Source organism: Carcharhinus amblyrhynchos, chromosome 14, assembly GCF_965287045.1.
Source record: "Carcharhinus amblyrhynchos chromosome 14, sCarAmb.v2.hapA, whole genome shotgun sequence".
NCBI classification, from domain to species: domain Eukaryota; kingdom Metazoa; phylum Chordata; class Chondrichthyes; order Carcharhiniformes; family Carcharhinidae; genus Carcharhinus; species Carcharhinus amblyrhynchos.
In genome coordinates, this window is record NC_137337.1 from 963,956 (window position 1) to 981,717 (window position 17,762).

Here is a 17,762-nt window from a genome sequence, read left to right on the forward strand (position 1 = left end):
AAGGGGAGAAAGGGGGGGGGAAGGGGAGAAAGGGGGGGGAAGGGGAGAAAGGGGGGGGGAAGGGGAGAAAGGGGGGGGAAAGGGGAGAAAGGGGGGGAAGGGGAGAAAGGGGGGGGGGGAAGGGGAGAAAGCGGGGGGGGAAGGGGAGAAAGGGGGGGGAAGGGGAGAAAGGGGGGGGAAGGGGAGAAAGGAGGGGGGGGAAGGGGAGAAAGCGGGGGGGGAAGGGGAGAAAGGGGGGGGGAAGGGGAGAAAGGGGGGGAAGGGGAGAAAGGGGGGGGGAAGGGGAGAAAGGGGGGGGGAAGGGGAGAAAGGGGGGGGGGAAGGGGAGAAAGGGGGGGGGAAGGGGAGAAAGGGGGGGGGAAGGGGAGAAAGGGGGGGGGAAGGGGAGAAAGGGGGGGGGAAGGGGAGAAAGGGGGGGGAAGGGGAGAAAGGGGGGGGAAGGGGAGAAAGGGGGGGGGAAGGGGAGAAAGGGGGGGGGAAGGGGAGAAAGGGGGGGGAAGGGGAGAAAGGGGGGGGGAAGGGGAGAAAGGGGGGGGGAAGGGGAGAAAGGGGGGGGGGAAGGGGAGAAAGGGGGGGGGGAAGGGGAGAAAGGGGGGGGAAGGGGAGAAAGGGGGGGAAGTGGGGGAAGGGGGGAAGGGGAGAAAGGGGGGGAAGGGGAGAAAAAGGTAAGGGAAGTGGGATGAAGTCGGGGGAAAAAGAGTGAGGGTGGGGGAAGAAAAATGAAGAAAGACAATAAAGAAATAAAGAAAGATAGAAAACAGTAAAAAATTAAAAAGAATAGAATGAAAACAAAAGGAGTTGAGGTGGGATAGAGCTAATCATCAGACGTTGTTGAATTGGATATTGAAGCTGGAAGGCTGTAAAGTGCCTAGCCAGAAGATGAGATGCTATTCCTCCAGCTTGGAACAATGCAGCAGGCCAAGGACAGATATGTGGGCATGGGAGCAAGTCCCTAAGGGTGGGTATTGAGAGATGACAGATTTATTGGCTTCTGAAGATTTTCCACAGACATCACTGAGCTGGAGTCTCATTTTAAACTCACAATGGGCAAATACTTTCTTCATAGCTTCTTCTCTTGAGGAATCACTCTCCAATTCAGCAGTTGTAAAGCACCACGCAAATTATTCTGATTGGGAAAGGTGCCACATTCATGGAAATCTTTCTTTGACTTTTGACATGGAATGATAGCATGTCCTCTCACTATCGTGAGAGCCAGTATTTAACTTATTTGAATTCTCATTCTACAGTTCTCAGTGCACCATTTAACTGATTACTCACTGATTGAGAAGATACATCATCAATAAAACTCCAGAAATCACTTACTATTCCCAATCAATAAGCTGTTTGAGCCAGTGGAACAGAGCCATGTCAATGTGCACTGTCCCAAATAGAATGACAGCACCTCTGCCCAGCTTACCTGAGTGTAGCTGCTCACTGGATCTCTCTAACAGCTCACTGGATCTCTCTATGACAAGGGCTTATTGCCTAGAGTTTATATTTGGCTTTAATACCTCCACTTTTTCAGTGCTGATAGTATTTGAATCATTTTCCTAGTTAAAAACAGTATGTTGAAGCTCACTCGTTCCTGCAGTATTAATGGTTCCATTCCCTGTAGGAGTTTTGGGTGGGTATAAATCCAGCAATTCTCACATTTCTGATTGGACCCTGCCAGTTGGTACAAACCTTTATGATTAGATGCAGATTAAAGCGCCCAAAACTTTATCTTGATAGTGAATGTTGATGCTGTACTATGGGGTAATTCCCTGTACACTCACATGCACAGAACAATGTACATTAGCTTTCAGTCTCACCAGAGATTCATCCTCAGTAAGAGCTGAGTCTCAGTTAGGAGCATTATGATACTTCATTTTGCATAAAGGGTTAGGAAGGGACTCATCCCTCTCACACCCTTTAGGTGGCACAGTGGTCAGCACTGCTGCCTCACAGTGCCAGGGACCCGGGTTCAATTCCGGCCTTGGGTGACTGTGTGTGGAGCTTTCACCAGGAGCCCACAGGAATCGTTCCTGGTAAAGGGGTTGTTGACTGTGGAAGTGGGTTAGGGAAGGCCCTGGGGTAAGAGAGGCTCAGCAGAAAACGTTTGTGTACCCTAGACCCTCCTTGTCTAACTAAACCACAGTGCAGAGCTTCGACACACTGGGTGCAATTTTCCTGTCCTGCCTGCCCTGGGAATCGTAGCGGGTAGGAGACAGACTATTGAACATGGGCAGAATTTCCCGCCTTGGGGTGAAGGCGGCTGGGATATCCCGCTTGCTGTCTCCATCCAGTCACTAGTTTCAGTGTTGTTTATCTGCCACTAGAATCAGGCAATTAAAAATGGTGGCAAATGAGATCCAGCGCCCCCAATCCTTACCCCTCCCCCCCCAAATCTTCACCACCCACTGCACCCCCCACCCCCGTCACTAGCCTGGTCTCTCATTATAAATGTTCACAATTGAGGAACTATAGGCTGGTAATTAATGTAAACTTTACATTTGTTCAGGATGAGTTCCATCAGCATTTACCCCTCGCAGTGAATGAGGGCAGTGGTTTTGGAACAGTTGCTCACTCTGCCTGTATCCTGCCAAGTGAATGTTCTCTGTGATGCTGATATGAGCTATTCACAGTACAAAGCAGTGCTGCCGTGAGTCTGGAAGTTGCACATTGAGCTCCCCACATCAGTCACATTTCCTTGATTGGAGAGTTTGAAAGTCTCTGTTCTCCTGTTCTGGGTTGTGCTGTGAGACTGAATGTGGGGTTACTTCAGTAACCAGGACCAGGTTGAGTTGTCAGATGAAGTTTAGCAATTCAGTGGGAGCTGACAGCCCGACAGCTCTCTCTGGTTGGTGCAAGGCACAGAGTGAATAGCCGTGTGAGCAAAGTGAGCCTACTTCTCGAGGGAAGAGGTAACACTGGGAGCTGTCAGTTTGCTCCTCCAGTCTCTGTCTATCTGACTGCTTGCTGTCAGTGCAAGTTCCAAGCTTCTGTCTGTCTGACTGTGTCTCACAGATGGATCCGTGCTGGAGTGCTGGCGTGTGTTTGGTGGAAGGAGTGTGTTGGGTAAATCATCTCCTCGTTTGGGGAAGTTACCACAGAACAAAGACTCTCGTGGCTTTTCAGAACTGTGCTGAAATATTTCAGCTCCTCATTCAGCTGTTTAATTTCTTTCCTTAAAGCAGCATTCTCTTTCTCTAAATGTTCACTTTCCTACAAAGAGAAGAAATAGAAACGTTTGACAACATTTCTGGAAGTTTAGACATTGCACTGATCACAGGTGGGTTGGAGGGAGGAGGTGTGGAGGGGGTCTGGAGTGGTGGGGGGGAAAAAGGGAGGGTGGGGGTAGTGGAGGGGGGCAGGGGGTGGTGGTGGTGGAGGTCTGGAGGGGGAATTGATGAGGGGGCAGGGGTGGTGGAGGGGGGTGCTGGTGGAGGGGAACAGAGGGAGGGTGGGGGTAGTGGAGGGAGTCTGGAGGAGGGAAGGTGGGGGGGGGTTGGTGGTGGAGAGGGGCAGAGGGAGGGTGGGGGGTAGTGGAGGGAGGTTGGAGGAGGGGTGGTGGAGGGGAGGCAGGGGGTATGAGGGGGTGGGGGGTGGTGGAGGGGAGCAGAGGGAGGGTAGGGGGGTAATGGAGGGGGGCTGGAGGGAGTGGGGGTGGTGGAGGAGGTCTGGAGGGGGGATTGGTGAGGGGGCAGGAGTGGTGGAGGGGGACAGAGGGAGGGTGGGGGTACTGGAGGGAGTCCGGAGGAGGGCAGAGGTAATGGGGTAATGGAAGGGGTTGATGGAGGAAGGCTGGAGGTTGGACTGGTGGGAGTGAGGGGTGGTGGAGGGGGTCTGGAGGGGGGATTGGTGGAGGGGGTGGGAGTGGTGGAGAGGGGTGGTGGTGTAGGAGGGCAGAGGAAGGGTGGGGATAGTGGAGAGAGTCTGGAGGGGGCCAGGGGTATGGTGGAAGGAGAGTGGAGGGGGGCTGGGAAGGGGAAGGGGATGGGGGTGGTGCGGGGGCAATGGGGGGCAGTTGCGGCTTGCGCAGAAAGGTGAAGTCTGAACCCAACATAAACTCTCCTCCAACTCAGTGCCCAGGCACGAAGACCATTCACAGATTTACATAATGTGGTAATGAGGCTGCACTGCTAATTGTCATTCAGGTTTTTCAGTTAAACTCTGATTGGTGAGGTCTCCCAAGGATCAGCAAATTCACTGAGGTCAGGACACGCTGGATCCAGGACGTGACCTTTATACCTAACCCCTGGATCCAGGGCTGACTAAGGTCACAGTCTTCCCCATGTAATCTCCCATCATCCTACTCACCACCACCATGAGGACACCTCTACCACCCCACCTCCCATCCTGGGCCCCAGACCAGCCCCCCTCGAGATTTGAATGCACTACCAATCCATCGACCAATCAGGCTTGACTTTTGGGTGATGGACCATCTGCATTTGAAGAATGTGGAGTTAAAACTCCACAAGTGTGAGCAGGAACTGACACACTCTGAGCCCGTCACAGCTGCTTGCTGAGGCAAATTCAAACTCTGCTTATTGTGGAACACTGTCTCATGATTAGAGAGTCAATCGACATGTGACAAGAGTAATTTTCAGTAGCATTGAGTAAGAATCCAAATCATTTAAAAAACAGACTGGGGAAAGGGTATTTCAACATCAGGATGGGGATTCCAGAAACTAAAACAATATCAGTTACTGAGATGCTGTTACGAAAGTTTCTAAGAAATGTTCCATTCATTATCAGACAAAAAGATCAACTGTCGCCTCCTTTCTCACACTCAGCTGCTGGCCAATAGGGGGCAGCAGATCACAAGATGATGGAAATTCTTGACATTTTTTCATGGAAATAGTTGAACTTTCTTTGCCTACGCTCGCTCGCGATGATGCAAACCATTTTGTGAATCTGGATACTGAGCACAAAGCCACATGTGAGTAATACTCACTCCCCATCCCATGTCCCTCTGCATGGTTTTTTAAAATTTATTCATCTGTTGTGGGCATCACCAGCAAGATCAGTATTTATTGCACTTTCCTAATTGTCCTTGAACAGAGTGGCTTGTTGGATCATTTCAGAGGGACAGCTGAGAGCCAACCACATTGCTGTGGCTCTGGAGTCACATGTAGGCCAGACTGGGTAAAGACAGCAGATTTCCTTCCTTAATGGACAATTGATTCACGGTCACCATTAGACTTCAAATTCCACATTACAAACTCATCAGGTAGAGCATGTCATGAATTAAGATTATATAATTTCTTTATTTCTCTGAGAATTTGGGGTCAAAATCCCAGATTAATTGAGACTGATCAAAGCATGCATGATGACACAGAGAGAGAGAATGGCAAGGGAGACTGAAAAACGGCTTTTTGGTATCAGCAGCCATCTGATTCATTCAATTCAGAATATAGGGTTTTTGTTTAATTAATCTAACCAGCTAACTACAGGAAGTGTGCAGTGATCAGCCATTACAGACCAGATTCACTGCTTCCTCTGACAGTTTCACATGTGACGACCACAGATGTATTTCCAACCATGAGATTGTGCTATCGTTCTCAGAGCAACACTCTCCGGATTTCGAAGAATGGACCTGACACAAACACCTTCTGGTCAACTCTTTTGAGGTCAAGCTGCAAAGAAAGAAATATCTTACTGCTTCTTATCCCCAAAGGGCCAGGACAGATCTGCAATTGGTAAAATTATTGAGCACATCAGGAAGCTGGATAGAGTGGAGGATGGACTTCATATCAATTATCAAACTTCAAGTTATGTTGCATGCATCAGAGATCGAGGAGCACTGGGAAGATGGGATGGAATGTATGGGCACAGGGAGAGATAGGGGCGGACTGAAGCAGGAGAGATTTCAGACTGGTTAAAATCAGCTGGTTGGTGCAAAGCAGAGAAATAAGACTTTTATAGCGGGGATGGTCAGGAGTTGGGTGGATGAGGTGATGGATAGGGTGGAATTGTAACTCTCAACAAATTGGATAAATATTTGAAGGACAAATAATTGCCAGGGTTTGTGGAAACAATAGCGGAATGGGACTAACTAGATTGTTCTAGGGTAGAACAGGTGGCAACTGGATGGGCCGAATGGTTGCGTTACACCATTCTATACTCCCAGGATATGACTATTTAGTAGTTAGAAAAATAATTGTGTTCCCATTGCACTTTTTACATCATCAGGCTATCATACAATTATAGATCAGAAGCATGGTGTTCTTCAACTAAGGTCATCGAATTCTCAGGGTGAACAGGTAAATATTCTCACCTTAACATCTCAATCTGACAGTGCGGCGCTCCCTCAGCGCCGACCCTCTGACAGTGCGGCGCTCCCTCAGCACTGACCCTCTGACAGTGCGGCACTCCCTCAGCGCCGACCCTCTGACAGTGCGGCACTCCCTCAGCACTGACCCTCTGACAGTGCGGCACTCCCTCAGCGCCGACCCTCTGACAGTGCGGCACTCCCTCAGCGCCGACCCTCTGACAGTGCGGCGCTCCCTCAGCGCCGACCCTCTGACAGTGCGGCGCTCCCTCAGCGCTGACCCTCTGACAGTGCGGCGCTCCCTCAGCGCCGACCCTCTGACAGTGCGGCACTCCCTCAGCGCCGACCCTCTGACAGTGCGGCACTCCCTCAGCACTGACCCTCTGACAGTGCGGCGCTCCCTCAGCGCCGACCCTCTGACAGTGCGGCGCTCCCTCAGCGCCGACCCTCTGACAGTGCGGCACTCCCTCAGTACTGCAGTGTAATTGTCAATCCACAGTAAAAGGATGAATACCCTTTTAGCATCTCCTACTCATTTATATTCTCTGGACTTTATGAGAACGTGAAATAATCTTACTAAAACATACAAGATTTTTTAAAAAAATAGTTGATGGGATGCAGGTGTCACTGGCTAGGTCAGTATTTATTGCCCATCCCTAATTGCTCCTTGGGAAGGTGGTGGTGAGCTGCCTTTTTGAACTGTTGCAGTCCATGTGCTGTTAGGGAGGGAGTTGACTCTGACTCTAAAATTCTGAGAATTCAGGAGAAACCTCTTTATCCACAGGGAACTGAGAACATCCATCTCATATCACAGAGTGGTTGAAGTGATTGTTGTCGAACTAGAAACTAGAAGCATGAGGAGACCATTTGGCCCTTCAAACCTGCTCCACCATTCATTTTGATCATTGCTGATCATCAAATTCAATATTCTGATCCCCCCCTTCCCCCCATATCTCTTGATCCCTTTAGCCCCAAGAGCGAAATCTAATTTCTTCTTGAAATCAGACAATGTTTTGGCCTCAGCTACTTTCTGTGGGAGTGAATTCCACACATTCACCACCCTCTGGGTGAAGAAATTTCTCCTCACCTCAGTTCTAAAAGGTTTACCCCTTATCCTCAAACTTTGACCCCTAGTTCTGGACTCCCCCACTATTGGGAACATTCTTTTTGAATCTACCCTGTCTAATCTTGTTAGAATTTTATAAGTTCCTATGAGATCCCCTCTCACTCTTCTAAACTCCAGTGAATATAATCCTAACCGACTTAGTCTCCTCATACGACAGACCTGCCATCCCAGGAAGAGTAAAGTGTGCAGAGGATGTTGAAAGTCTGCAAAGGGATATAGGTATTCTGAATGAGTGGGCGATGGTCTGGCAGATGGATTACGATGTTGAGGTCAATGTGAGGTCATCCATTTTGGTATGAATAACTAGTAGGATTAAATGGTATAAATTTGCAGCATGCTGAGTGCAGAGGGATCTGGGTGTCCTTGTGCAGGAATCTCAAGGAGTTGGTTTGCTGTGCATCAGGTAATTAGAACCAAAGCACAGAAACAGGCCTTTTGGCCCTTCTTGTCTGTGCCTTCTTGCCTAGTCCCACTGACCTGCACCTGGACCATATCCCTCCACACCCCTCTCATCCATGTACCTGTCCAACTTTTTCTTAAACGTTAAAAGTGAGCCCGCATTTACCACTTTATCTGGCAGCTCATTCCACACTCCCACCACTCTCTGCGTGAAGAATCCCTCCCCTAATATTCCATTTAAACTTCTCTCCTTTCACCCTTAACCCATGCCCTCTGGTTTTTTTTCCTCCCCTAGCCTCAGTGGAAAAAGCCTGCTTGCATTCACTCTATCATAATTTTATACACCTCTATCAAATCTGCCCCCATTCTTCTACATTCCAGGGAATAAAGTCCTAACCTGTTCAATCTCTCTCTGTAACTCAGTTTCTCAAGTCCCGGCAAAATCCTCAAAATTCTCTGCACTCTTTCAACCTTATTAATATCCTTCCTGTAATTAGGTGACCAAAACTGCACACAATACTCTAAATTCGGCCTCACAAGTGCCTTATACAACCTCACCATAACATTCCAAGTGTTATACTCAATACTTTGATTTATAAAGGCCAATGTCCCAAAACTCTCTTTATAACTCTATCTACCTGTGACGCCATTTTTAGAGGAATAAGGCAACAAATGGAATTTTGTCCTTCATTGCTAAAGGGATGGAGTTTAAAAACAGCGAGGTTATGTTGCAGCTGTATACGGTGCTGGTGAGGCCACACCTGGAGTACTGTGTACAGTTTTGGCCTCCTTATTTGAGAAAGGATATACTGGCACTGGAGGGGGTGCAGAGGAGATTCATTAAGTTGATTCCGGAGTTGAGAGAGTTGGCTTATGAGGACAGACTGAGTAGACTGGGGCTATACTTATTGGAATTCAGAAGAATGAGGGGAGATCTTATAGAAACATATAAGATTATGAAGGGAATAGATAAGATAGAAGCAGGGAAGTTGTTTCTACTGGTGGGTGAAACTAGAACTAGGGGGCATAGCCTCAAAATAAGGGGAAGCAGATTTAGGACTGAGTTGAGGAGGAACTTCTTCACACAGAGGGTTGTGAATCTGTGGAATTCCCTGCCCAGTTGAGGCTCCCTCATTGAATGTTTTTAAGGCAAGGATAGATAAATTTTTGAACAGTAAAGGAATTAAGGGTTATGGTGAGCAGGCGGGTAAGTGGAGCTGAGTCCACAAAAAAATCAGCCATGATCTTATTGAATGGCGGGGCAGGCTCGAGGGGCCAGATGGCCGACTCCTGCTCTTAGTTCGTTTGTTCTTATGAATCAACCTGGTAAACCTTCGCTGTACTCTCTCTCTATAGTAAGGACATCCTTCCTCAGATAAGGACACCAAAACTGCACACAATACTCCAGATGTGGCCTCACCAACACCCAATACGATTCCACCAAAACATCCCAATCCCTGTTCCCAAATCCTCACGCCATGAAGGCCAACATACCTTCTTCACTGCCTGCTGTACCTGCGTGCTTACTTTCAACAACTGATGCATGAGGACTCCAAGGTCTCATTGAGTATCCACCTCTCTCAATTTACACCCATTCAAGTAATAATCTGTCTTCCTGTTACTGCTACCAAAATGGATAACCTCACATTTATCCACATTATACTGCATCTGCCATGCAGATACCCACACACTCAGCCTGTCCAAACACACTGAAGCTTCTCTGTATCCCCCTCACAGCTCACCCTCCCATCCAACTTTGTATCATCTGCAAATTTGGAGATAATACATTCAGTTCCCTCTTCCAAATCATTAATATATAATGTGAACAGTTGGGGTCCGAGCACAGATCCCCATGGAACCCCACTAGATAGAGAAATATGAAAGGAATCGAAGGGGTGGGAGGAGCCTCATGTGGATCATAAACACCAGCAAAGAGCAGATGGACTGAATGGCCTGTTCCTGTGTACACTTTCCTACTTTAATCCTGAAGCAGCTGCTACCTGGTTTGGGCATTTGTCCCTTTTCTGTCACTTTGTGGATTTAGTCTGACCTGGTGATCAAGTCAGTTTGTTTCTTTCACGCAATCCCTTTACCTGATGTAGTGTATCTGCTTTCAGTGTCTGTCTCTGTCGACTCTTCTGAGCTGCCAGCCGATTCTTTTCCCTTCTCATGACTTTCTTTGTCTCCTCAAAGCTTTCCTAGAAATACGTAAGATAATTGGATTGTTACTCAGTGACCGTGGAAATCTGAATTATGTACAACACAACTGTGTGCAGAATGGTGTTCTAGGCATGCAGGAGTGTTTCAAGGTAGAATCTAATATTGTATTCCATCTGTACAATGCTATTTCAAGCAGTGAAGTCTAACTGTTGCTGTTTATTATTCTGGCTCAGTTCTCTGGAAGGTCCACACCAATGTTGTAATTTTATATGTTATCATCATTTGACAGTAATGACAGAACTGATTAACTGTGCCATTTCGGGCTCTCTCTCATTCTGCACTTCACATCACCCAGACATTATCATCTTTCAATTATAATCTTTCAAAGTAAAATCAGTAATTCAAAATGTCATCATTTTATGATCAACTAGATGAACAGGTGCCTGTTACCCATTGGTGCGTAACTGAGTGAAACTCTTTCAGATAATGTTCTGGTTAACGAGTCACCCTATGTACATTGGTTAATTTCAACTCCATCACAAGTCTGGGACTATTAATTCTATGTTAAGGATTCTATATAAATGTAAGTTATTCTAAATTCCCACTCTCTCAATGCCTGCAGTCAGTTCCGTTCTGAAAATTTCTCCTATCAGATATACCCAGGGATGTTTGGAGGAGTTAACAATGTATAAAATTTGGATCATTTTTTTGTTGAGCTAATCCCTCTGATGCAGAAAAGTAAGATGAGAGCTTCCATCCCAGTGAACCAGTCTCAGGTCCTGTCCAAAGAAGGATCTCGACTCCATCTACCCAAATGTGTTCCATATCCCTTATTACTCCAGCCCTCATCCAACAAAAACCAAGCAATCTTAGTCTTGAAAATAGTGACTAATCCCAAACCTCAGCAGCTTTTCTGGGGACAGAGTTCCAGATCACCACTTCCCTTTATGTGAGGAAGTGATCCATCACCATGAATGGACCCCACTCTCACTTCAAACTTCTGCCGCTTGGATTTCCCCACCATTCCTTCAACTGTTTTAAACACCTTGATTGAACCAGCCTTCTAGACAAGTTTCTGCAACCTGTTCTCAGAATTAAACCTTAAACTAGTGAATGAGAGTAACCAGGCTTTGTATAATCACTCAATTTGCATAAAGTGCCAGGAAATAATTATCTCATAGTTTTCAAAATGTCAACCAAATGTCTGTCTGCCCCTGTAGATGAAGAAACACGCTTAAAATTAGATAAAAGAATAAACTAACATTTATAAAATCAGAGAATGTAACATTTTCACTTGTTACACACTATTTCACAAAGGCTCCAAGGGAGAGAAACCAACAGTACACTGTCCCCATCAAACACTCCCAGGACAGGTACAGCACGGGGTTAGATACAGAGTAAAGCTCCCTCTACACTGTCCCCATCAAACACTCCCAGGACAGGTACAGCACGGGGTTAGATACAGAGTAAAGCTCCCTCTACACTGTCCCCATCAAACACTCCCAGGACAGGTACAGCACAGGGTTAGATACAGAGTAAAGCTCCCTCTACACTGTCCCCATCAAACACTCCCAGGACAGGTACAGCACGGGGTTAGATACAGAGTAAAGCTCCCTCTACACTGTCCCCATCAAACACTCCCAGGACAGGTACAGCACGGGGTTAGATACAGAGTAAAGCTCCCTCTACACTGTCCCCATCAAACACTCCCAGGACAGGTACAGCACAGGGTTAGATACAGAGTAAAGCTCCCTCTACACTGTCCCCATCAAACACTCCCAGGACAGGTACAGCACGGGGTTAGATATAGAGTAAAGCTCCCTCTACACTGTCCCCATCAAACACTCCCAGGACAGGTACAGCACAGGGTTAGACACAGAGTAAAGCTCTCTCTACACTGTCCCCATCAAACACTCCCAGGACAGGTACAGCACGGGGTTAGATACAGAGTAAAGCTCCCTCTACACTGTCCCCATCAAACACTCCCAGGACAGGTACAAGTGCAATTTGGTTTAATCTATGCAGCCCTCACCATCTCTCCATTGCTAATACTGGAGTTAATTATCCATTATCCATTTTATTAGTTGTTCAAAGTGAACTCAAAACAGCAAAGTGATAGGTTTTTGATTTTTACCATTATCACTTTTAACAATGCAAAATGTACAACTGTGAAAATGAGAATTTTGAAACTATATTCAAGTGGCTTTGTGTAATAGAAACAGAAAATGCTGGTAAAGCTCAGCAGCATCTATGGAGAGAGAAGCAGAGTTAATGTTTCGAGTCACAGCTTCAGTCATATTGGAGTTGATAGATTAATTAACTGTTTCTTTCTCTACAGATGCTGCCAGACTTGCTGAGCTTTTCCAGCATTTTCTGATTTTATTTCAGATTCCCAGCATCTGCAATTTTCTCTTTTCTTTTGGTTTGGGTAATGTTGTATTCCAGTAACCAGCATTGCAGAATCAGAGTTTCAGAATAGGAAATGTCTCTGGCTTTGTGTAAGGGTCAGAATATTCTCTGTAGTTACAGCTTGGTTTTGGTGCATCCTCAAAACTTGTAAAGGAACCTTCCTGAATTTGTTGTGTATCAGGATGCACTGTTAGTGAATAGTTGGTTGGGAGTGCAATGATAATTGCTAAACATGCTAATTTTCAACAGTGAATTATTTTAGGCAATGGTTAATTTAGAGACATCTGTTTTGTTGTGTGGATCACACTATCACTCAAATATGAAATCAGCAACAGAAGCAACAATTCAGACAAAAACATCTGGAACCTGATTGAATGAGATTCAGCAGACTTGGATTGCCAGTTTGCGGGATTTGGCAATGAAAGGGTTAATATTGTGTGAAAAGAGTTCTAACACATTTCACTGCATAGAATTTGAACAGCAGTCACAAGCCAGCAAGGCTGTTGAGTTGAATGTTAAAATTCCATGTGTTCCTTTGTAACATGTGGGCTTTGAGTATGCATGTTGAAACCTCGGATAAATCTTGTGCAAACATTAAAAGCAGAGTAATGGACAGACGGAGAGCAGAATGATTGTAGTTTCAAACGAAACCACTCAGAGCTGCAGCAGTTATGGAGACTGACATTAGCAGAAACTCCGCTCACACAACTGCTCTGAGAATGCACGTGTACACATATCCAAGAGGCTCCCATTCAAACTCTTACTGTTCTGCTAAACTTTACACAATCCTGATCTCTGCTAATCAGAAGTTATACAAACCAGCCTAGCAATATCAGAAAATTCTAAACAGGAGAGAACTGGAAAACACAGTAAAAAGGTGCATCCTTTGACACATGGGACATTATCTCACAGTGTAGAGATATTACATTCAATTAAAATGCATCAATCCTCAGAAAGATTCAGCAAGCTTTCCAGATTCAGTTTTGAACACTACACACAACACACTATATCTGCCGCTCAGTTAGCCCATCCCCAATTCGGCTTTAGTGTACCTGTTTGCCACTGGACGGCTGATACCTGCTGTAGCCACTGTCGCTACTGTCAGAATCCTGAGCCATGCCTTGTGAAACAGTCCTTCGCACCCTCTCTCTGTCTCTCACTGGCTGCACCTCTCATCTCACTTTTCTTAAAGTCTCACTCAACCACTTCTGGTAAGTACATGCCCTGTTAAGCTGGAAGTCACGTGATGTGTGACGGAAACTGTCACACACAACTGGGAATGAAAGCTGCAAAAACCCTTCAAAAAACCCAATTCTCTCAGTGAGTGGGAGTGAATACAGAGAAATCGACTGACAGCCAGCAACAGAATTGCCACAAGAGTCACAGGAGACAGAGAAAAATTTTAAACAAATTCAGTTCAAGATGCAAGAGGGTCAGAGATTCAAACAGTTTTCAAATCATTAGTTTTTCAGAATTTAAAGAATTAACAGTTCTGAAAAAATAATTAGTTCTGTTTAAATGTATTCCAAAGGGGAAATGGAAAGATAGGATTGTGTCCAGTGAAGTCCCCAATATCACATCCAACTTGAGAAAAAATGAGAGAAATAATCTATTGGGTTTCTAACTGCCAATTTTCTCCTAATAATAGAAAGTGTTCCCATTCCTAACATTGACCTCCATTTCTTTGGCCATCATTCCCACACGGATGAGCTTTGTTAATTCAGCTCTGTGGGAGCTGAAATGTAAAGTGTCCACAATGTCAGAACTAAGAGCAAAATACTGCCGATGCTGGAATCTGAAACAAAATTAGAAAATGCTGGAGGAGTTCAGCGGGTCTGACAGCATACATGGAAGAGAATAGAGCCAAAGTTTCAAGTCTGGATCAGTCTTCATCAAGCTCTCTCCACTGTTGTCAGATGTGCAGAGCTTCTTCAGCATCTTGTGTTTTGAAGTGAGAACATTGATAATTGCAGAGAGTGTGAGAATCAATAAGAACCATTCACACCAACAAGTCATGAGTGACTGCAAGTCTCATCTAGTGACTGAGAATCCAACCAGTTTAGTTTCTACTTTTGGTGATTTCACTCTAATTTAGTGGATGCTTTGTAAATAAATACAGAAAATGCTGGAAGCACTTATGGGTAAGGTATACACGGGAATGTATGAACTGTAAAGAGTGAAAGTGAAAACAAGTTTCGGACCTCAACATCTGGCCAATTTAAGGGGCCCATTTCTCCCGGCTGTTCTCATGTCCCATGTCCATCACATACAAAGTAAAGCTCCCCATCAACCACTCCCTGGACACGTACAGCAAGGGGTTAGATACAGAGTAAAGCTCCCTCTACACTGTCCCCATCAAACACTCCCAGGACAGGTACAGCACAGGGTTAGATACAGAGTAAAGCTCCCTCTACACTGTCCCCATCAAACACTCCCAGGACAGGTACAGCACGGGGTTAGATACAGAGTAAAGCTCCCTCTACACTGTCCCCATCAAACACTTCCAGGACAGGTACAGCACGGGGTTAGATACAGAGTAAAGTTCCCTCTACACTGTCCCCATCAAACACTTCCAGGACAGGTACAGCACGGGGTTAGATACAGAGTAAAGCTCCCTCTACACTGTCCCCCCCATCAAACACTCCCAGGACAGGTACAGCACGGGGTTAGATACAGAGTAAAGCTCCCTCTACACTGTCCCCATCAAACACTCCCAGGACAGGTACAGCACGGGGTTAGATACAGAGTAAAGCTCCCTCTACACTGTCCCCATCAAACACTTCCAGGACAGGTACAGCACTGGGTTAGATACAGAGTAAAGCTCCCTCTACACTGTCCCCCATCAAACACTCCCAGGACAGGTACAGCACGGGGTTAGATACAGAGTAAAGCTCCCTCTACACTGTCCCCATCAAACACTCCCAGGACAGGTACAGCACGGGGTTAGATACAGAGTAAAGCTCCCTCTACACTGTCCCCCCATCAAACATTCCCAGGACAGGTACAGCACGGGGTTAGATACAGAGTAAAGCTTCATCTGAAAATATTTTTTTTGTGTTAGAAGTATACTGTAGCTTTTGATTTGAAGATTTTTTTCAAAGCAGAATTCTTACTGAAGGTGCGATATTTGGAAGTTCCCTCAGGTTTGAGACTGTGGGTGCTTGCTGGACCAGTCGAAGACTGGAGTTTCCAATTCACTTTGAATAATTAGTGACAGTAAACAGATCTCATCATCCTTCTCATAACACCATTCAAAGATAATAAGTGACCCTGAGCTCACTGAGGTAAAGATAAGGATCATATATTTCTCAGCAGTTAGTCTAGTTGAAGCAGTGACAGTACATCCAGAGGAAATTGATGGGCTCTGATGAAGGGCCATCCAGACTCGAAACATTGGCTCTATTTTCTCTCGACAGATGCTGTCAGACCAGTTGAATTTCTTTAGCATTTTCTGCTTTTGTTTCAGGTTCCAACATCTGCAATATTTTGCTTTAAACTTGCTTGGCCATTTAAGAGTCATCCACATTGCTGTTGTTCTGGAGTCACATGTAGGCTAGACCAGTTAAGGACAGCAGATTTCCTTCTCTAAAGGATATTAATGAACTACATGGGTTTTTACAACAATCGACAATAGTTTCATGGGCATCATTAGACTTTTAATTCCAGATTTTTATTGAATTTAAATTTCACCATCTGACATGGTGGGATTCGAACCCAGGTCCCCAGAGCATCACCCTGGGTCTCTGGATTCCTAGTCCAGTGACAATAGAGGAGGATTGGACAGACAGTGCAGGAATCTTCTGTGGCCATTCCCCTGCAAAACAAATATACCATCCTGAATACTGTCGAGGGGAATGACCTCTCAGGGGAAAGCAGCAACAGCAAATCCATTGCCCCACAGTTGGCTCAGCTGCAGAGGGGAAGAGTAAAAAGTGTAGAATTCAATAGTTATAGGGGATTCAATTGTAAGGGGAATGGACAGGTGTTTCTGTGGCTGCAAAAAGACACAAAGGATGATATGTTGCCCCCCTGTTATTAGGGTTTCAGAGCGGTTATAGGACATTCTGAAGAAGCAGGTGAACAGCCAGTTGGTGTGTTACAACTGGTACAAACGACATAGATTTTAAAAAAGTGATGAAGTCCGAAAAGCAGAATATAGAGAGTTAGAAAACAAGTTGAAAGTTAGGAGCTCAAAGGTTGTGATCTCGTGGTTAATACTAATGCCTTGTACCAGTCAGAGTAGAAATAGCAGGATGTATTGGATAAAGCATGGTTGAAGAGATGGTGTGATGGGGAGGGTTTCAGGTTCCTGGGACATTGGGACTGGTTCTGGGGGAGATGGGACGACTACAAACTGGACCGGTTACATCAGGACAGGACCAGGACTGATGTCCTTGAAGGAATATTTACTGGAGCAGTTGGGGAGGATTTAAACTAGAATTACAAGGGGATGGTAACCTAAGCAGAGTGACAAGGGAAAGAGAAACAAGGACAAGAATAAAAGTAAGTGCAGTAAAATGTTAAAACGGTAGACAGGATAATCAAAGGCAAGAGGCAAATAGGGCCACAGTAAACATAAAGCCAAAGAAAAATTAGGATGATTAATAATGGCAAAAAGGCAAATCTAAAGGCTTTGTAACTTAAAGAAATGAAGCATTTGGAATAAGATAGACAAATTGACAGTGCAAGGTGAGATAAATGGATATAATCTCATAGCCATTACAGAGATATGGTTAAAAGATCAAAACTGGAAACTTAATACCCAGGGATATTTTATCTTTTGGAAAGGCAGAAAGGAAGGAAAAGATGCTGGCGTAGCACTGTTAATAAGAGATGAAATGAAGGGCGGGATTTTCCAGCCGCACATGCCCCAAGACCAGAGATTCCTGCAGAGCTTAATGGACCTTAAAATAGTCTGCCAAATTTTCTGTCCCACCAGGAAAATTCTGCCCAAGGTCAGTTGTGAGAGATGATCTCAGCTCGGATGATGTTGAATACTTTTGGGTGGAGGTAAAAAACAGCAAGGGAAAGAAGACATTGGTAGGAGTGTATAGACCCCCAAACAGTAACCACCCTGTAGGAAAAGAAATAAATGAGCAAATAATAGAAGAATGTAAAAAGAATAGAGCAATAATTATGGATGACTTTAATCTTCGTGTTAATTGGCTTAATCAAATTGGAAAGGGTAGCTACGACAACAAATTAATGGAGTGCATTAGGGATAGTTTCCTCGAGCAATATATCATGAGCCAACCAGAAGACAGACTTTCTTGGATCTGATAATGGGTAACGGGGCAGGTTTAATAAATGACCTCAGAGTAACATATCCCTAGGAAATAGTGATCATAACGAAATAGCGAATGGGATGCTGGCCTTCATAGCGAGGGGGATTGAATATAAAAGTAGGGAGGTCTT

At 45.5% G+C, this 17,762-nt stretch overlaps 1 protein-coding gene across 1 annotated transcript; it reads right to left on the reverse strand.

Annotated features, from left to right (window-relative positions):
* Positions 1 to 2,421: 2,421 nt before the first annotated feature.
* batf (basic leucine zipper transcription factor, ATF-like) lies at positions 2,422 to 13,537 on the reverse strand. Its single transcript, XM_080201920.1, has 3 exons — positions 13,400 to 13,537; positions 9,872 to 9,976; positions 2,422 to 3,204 (listed from the first exon to the last, which is right to left on the reverse strand). The coding sequence occupies exons 1-3, from the start codon at positions 13,463 to 13,465 to the stop codon at positions 3,001 to 3,003; spliced, it is 375 nt and encodes a 124-aa protein (XP_080058046.1). The 5' UTR covers positions 13,466 to 13,537; the 3' UTR covers positions 2,422 to 3,000.
* Positions 13,538 to 17,762: the final 4,225 nt, after the last annotated feature.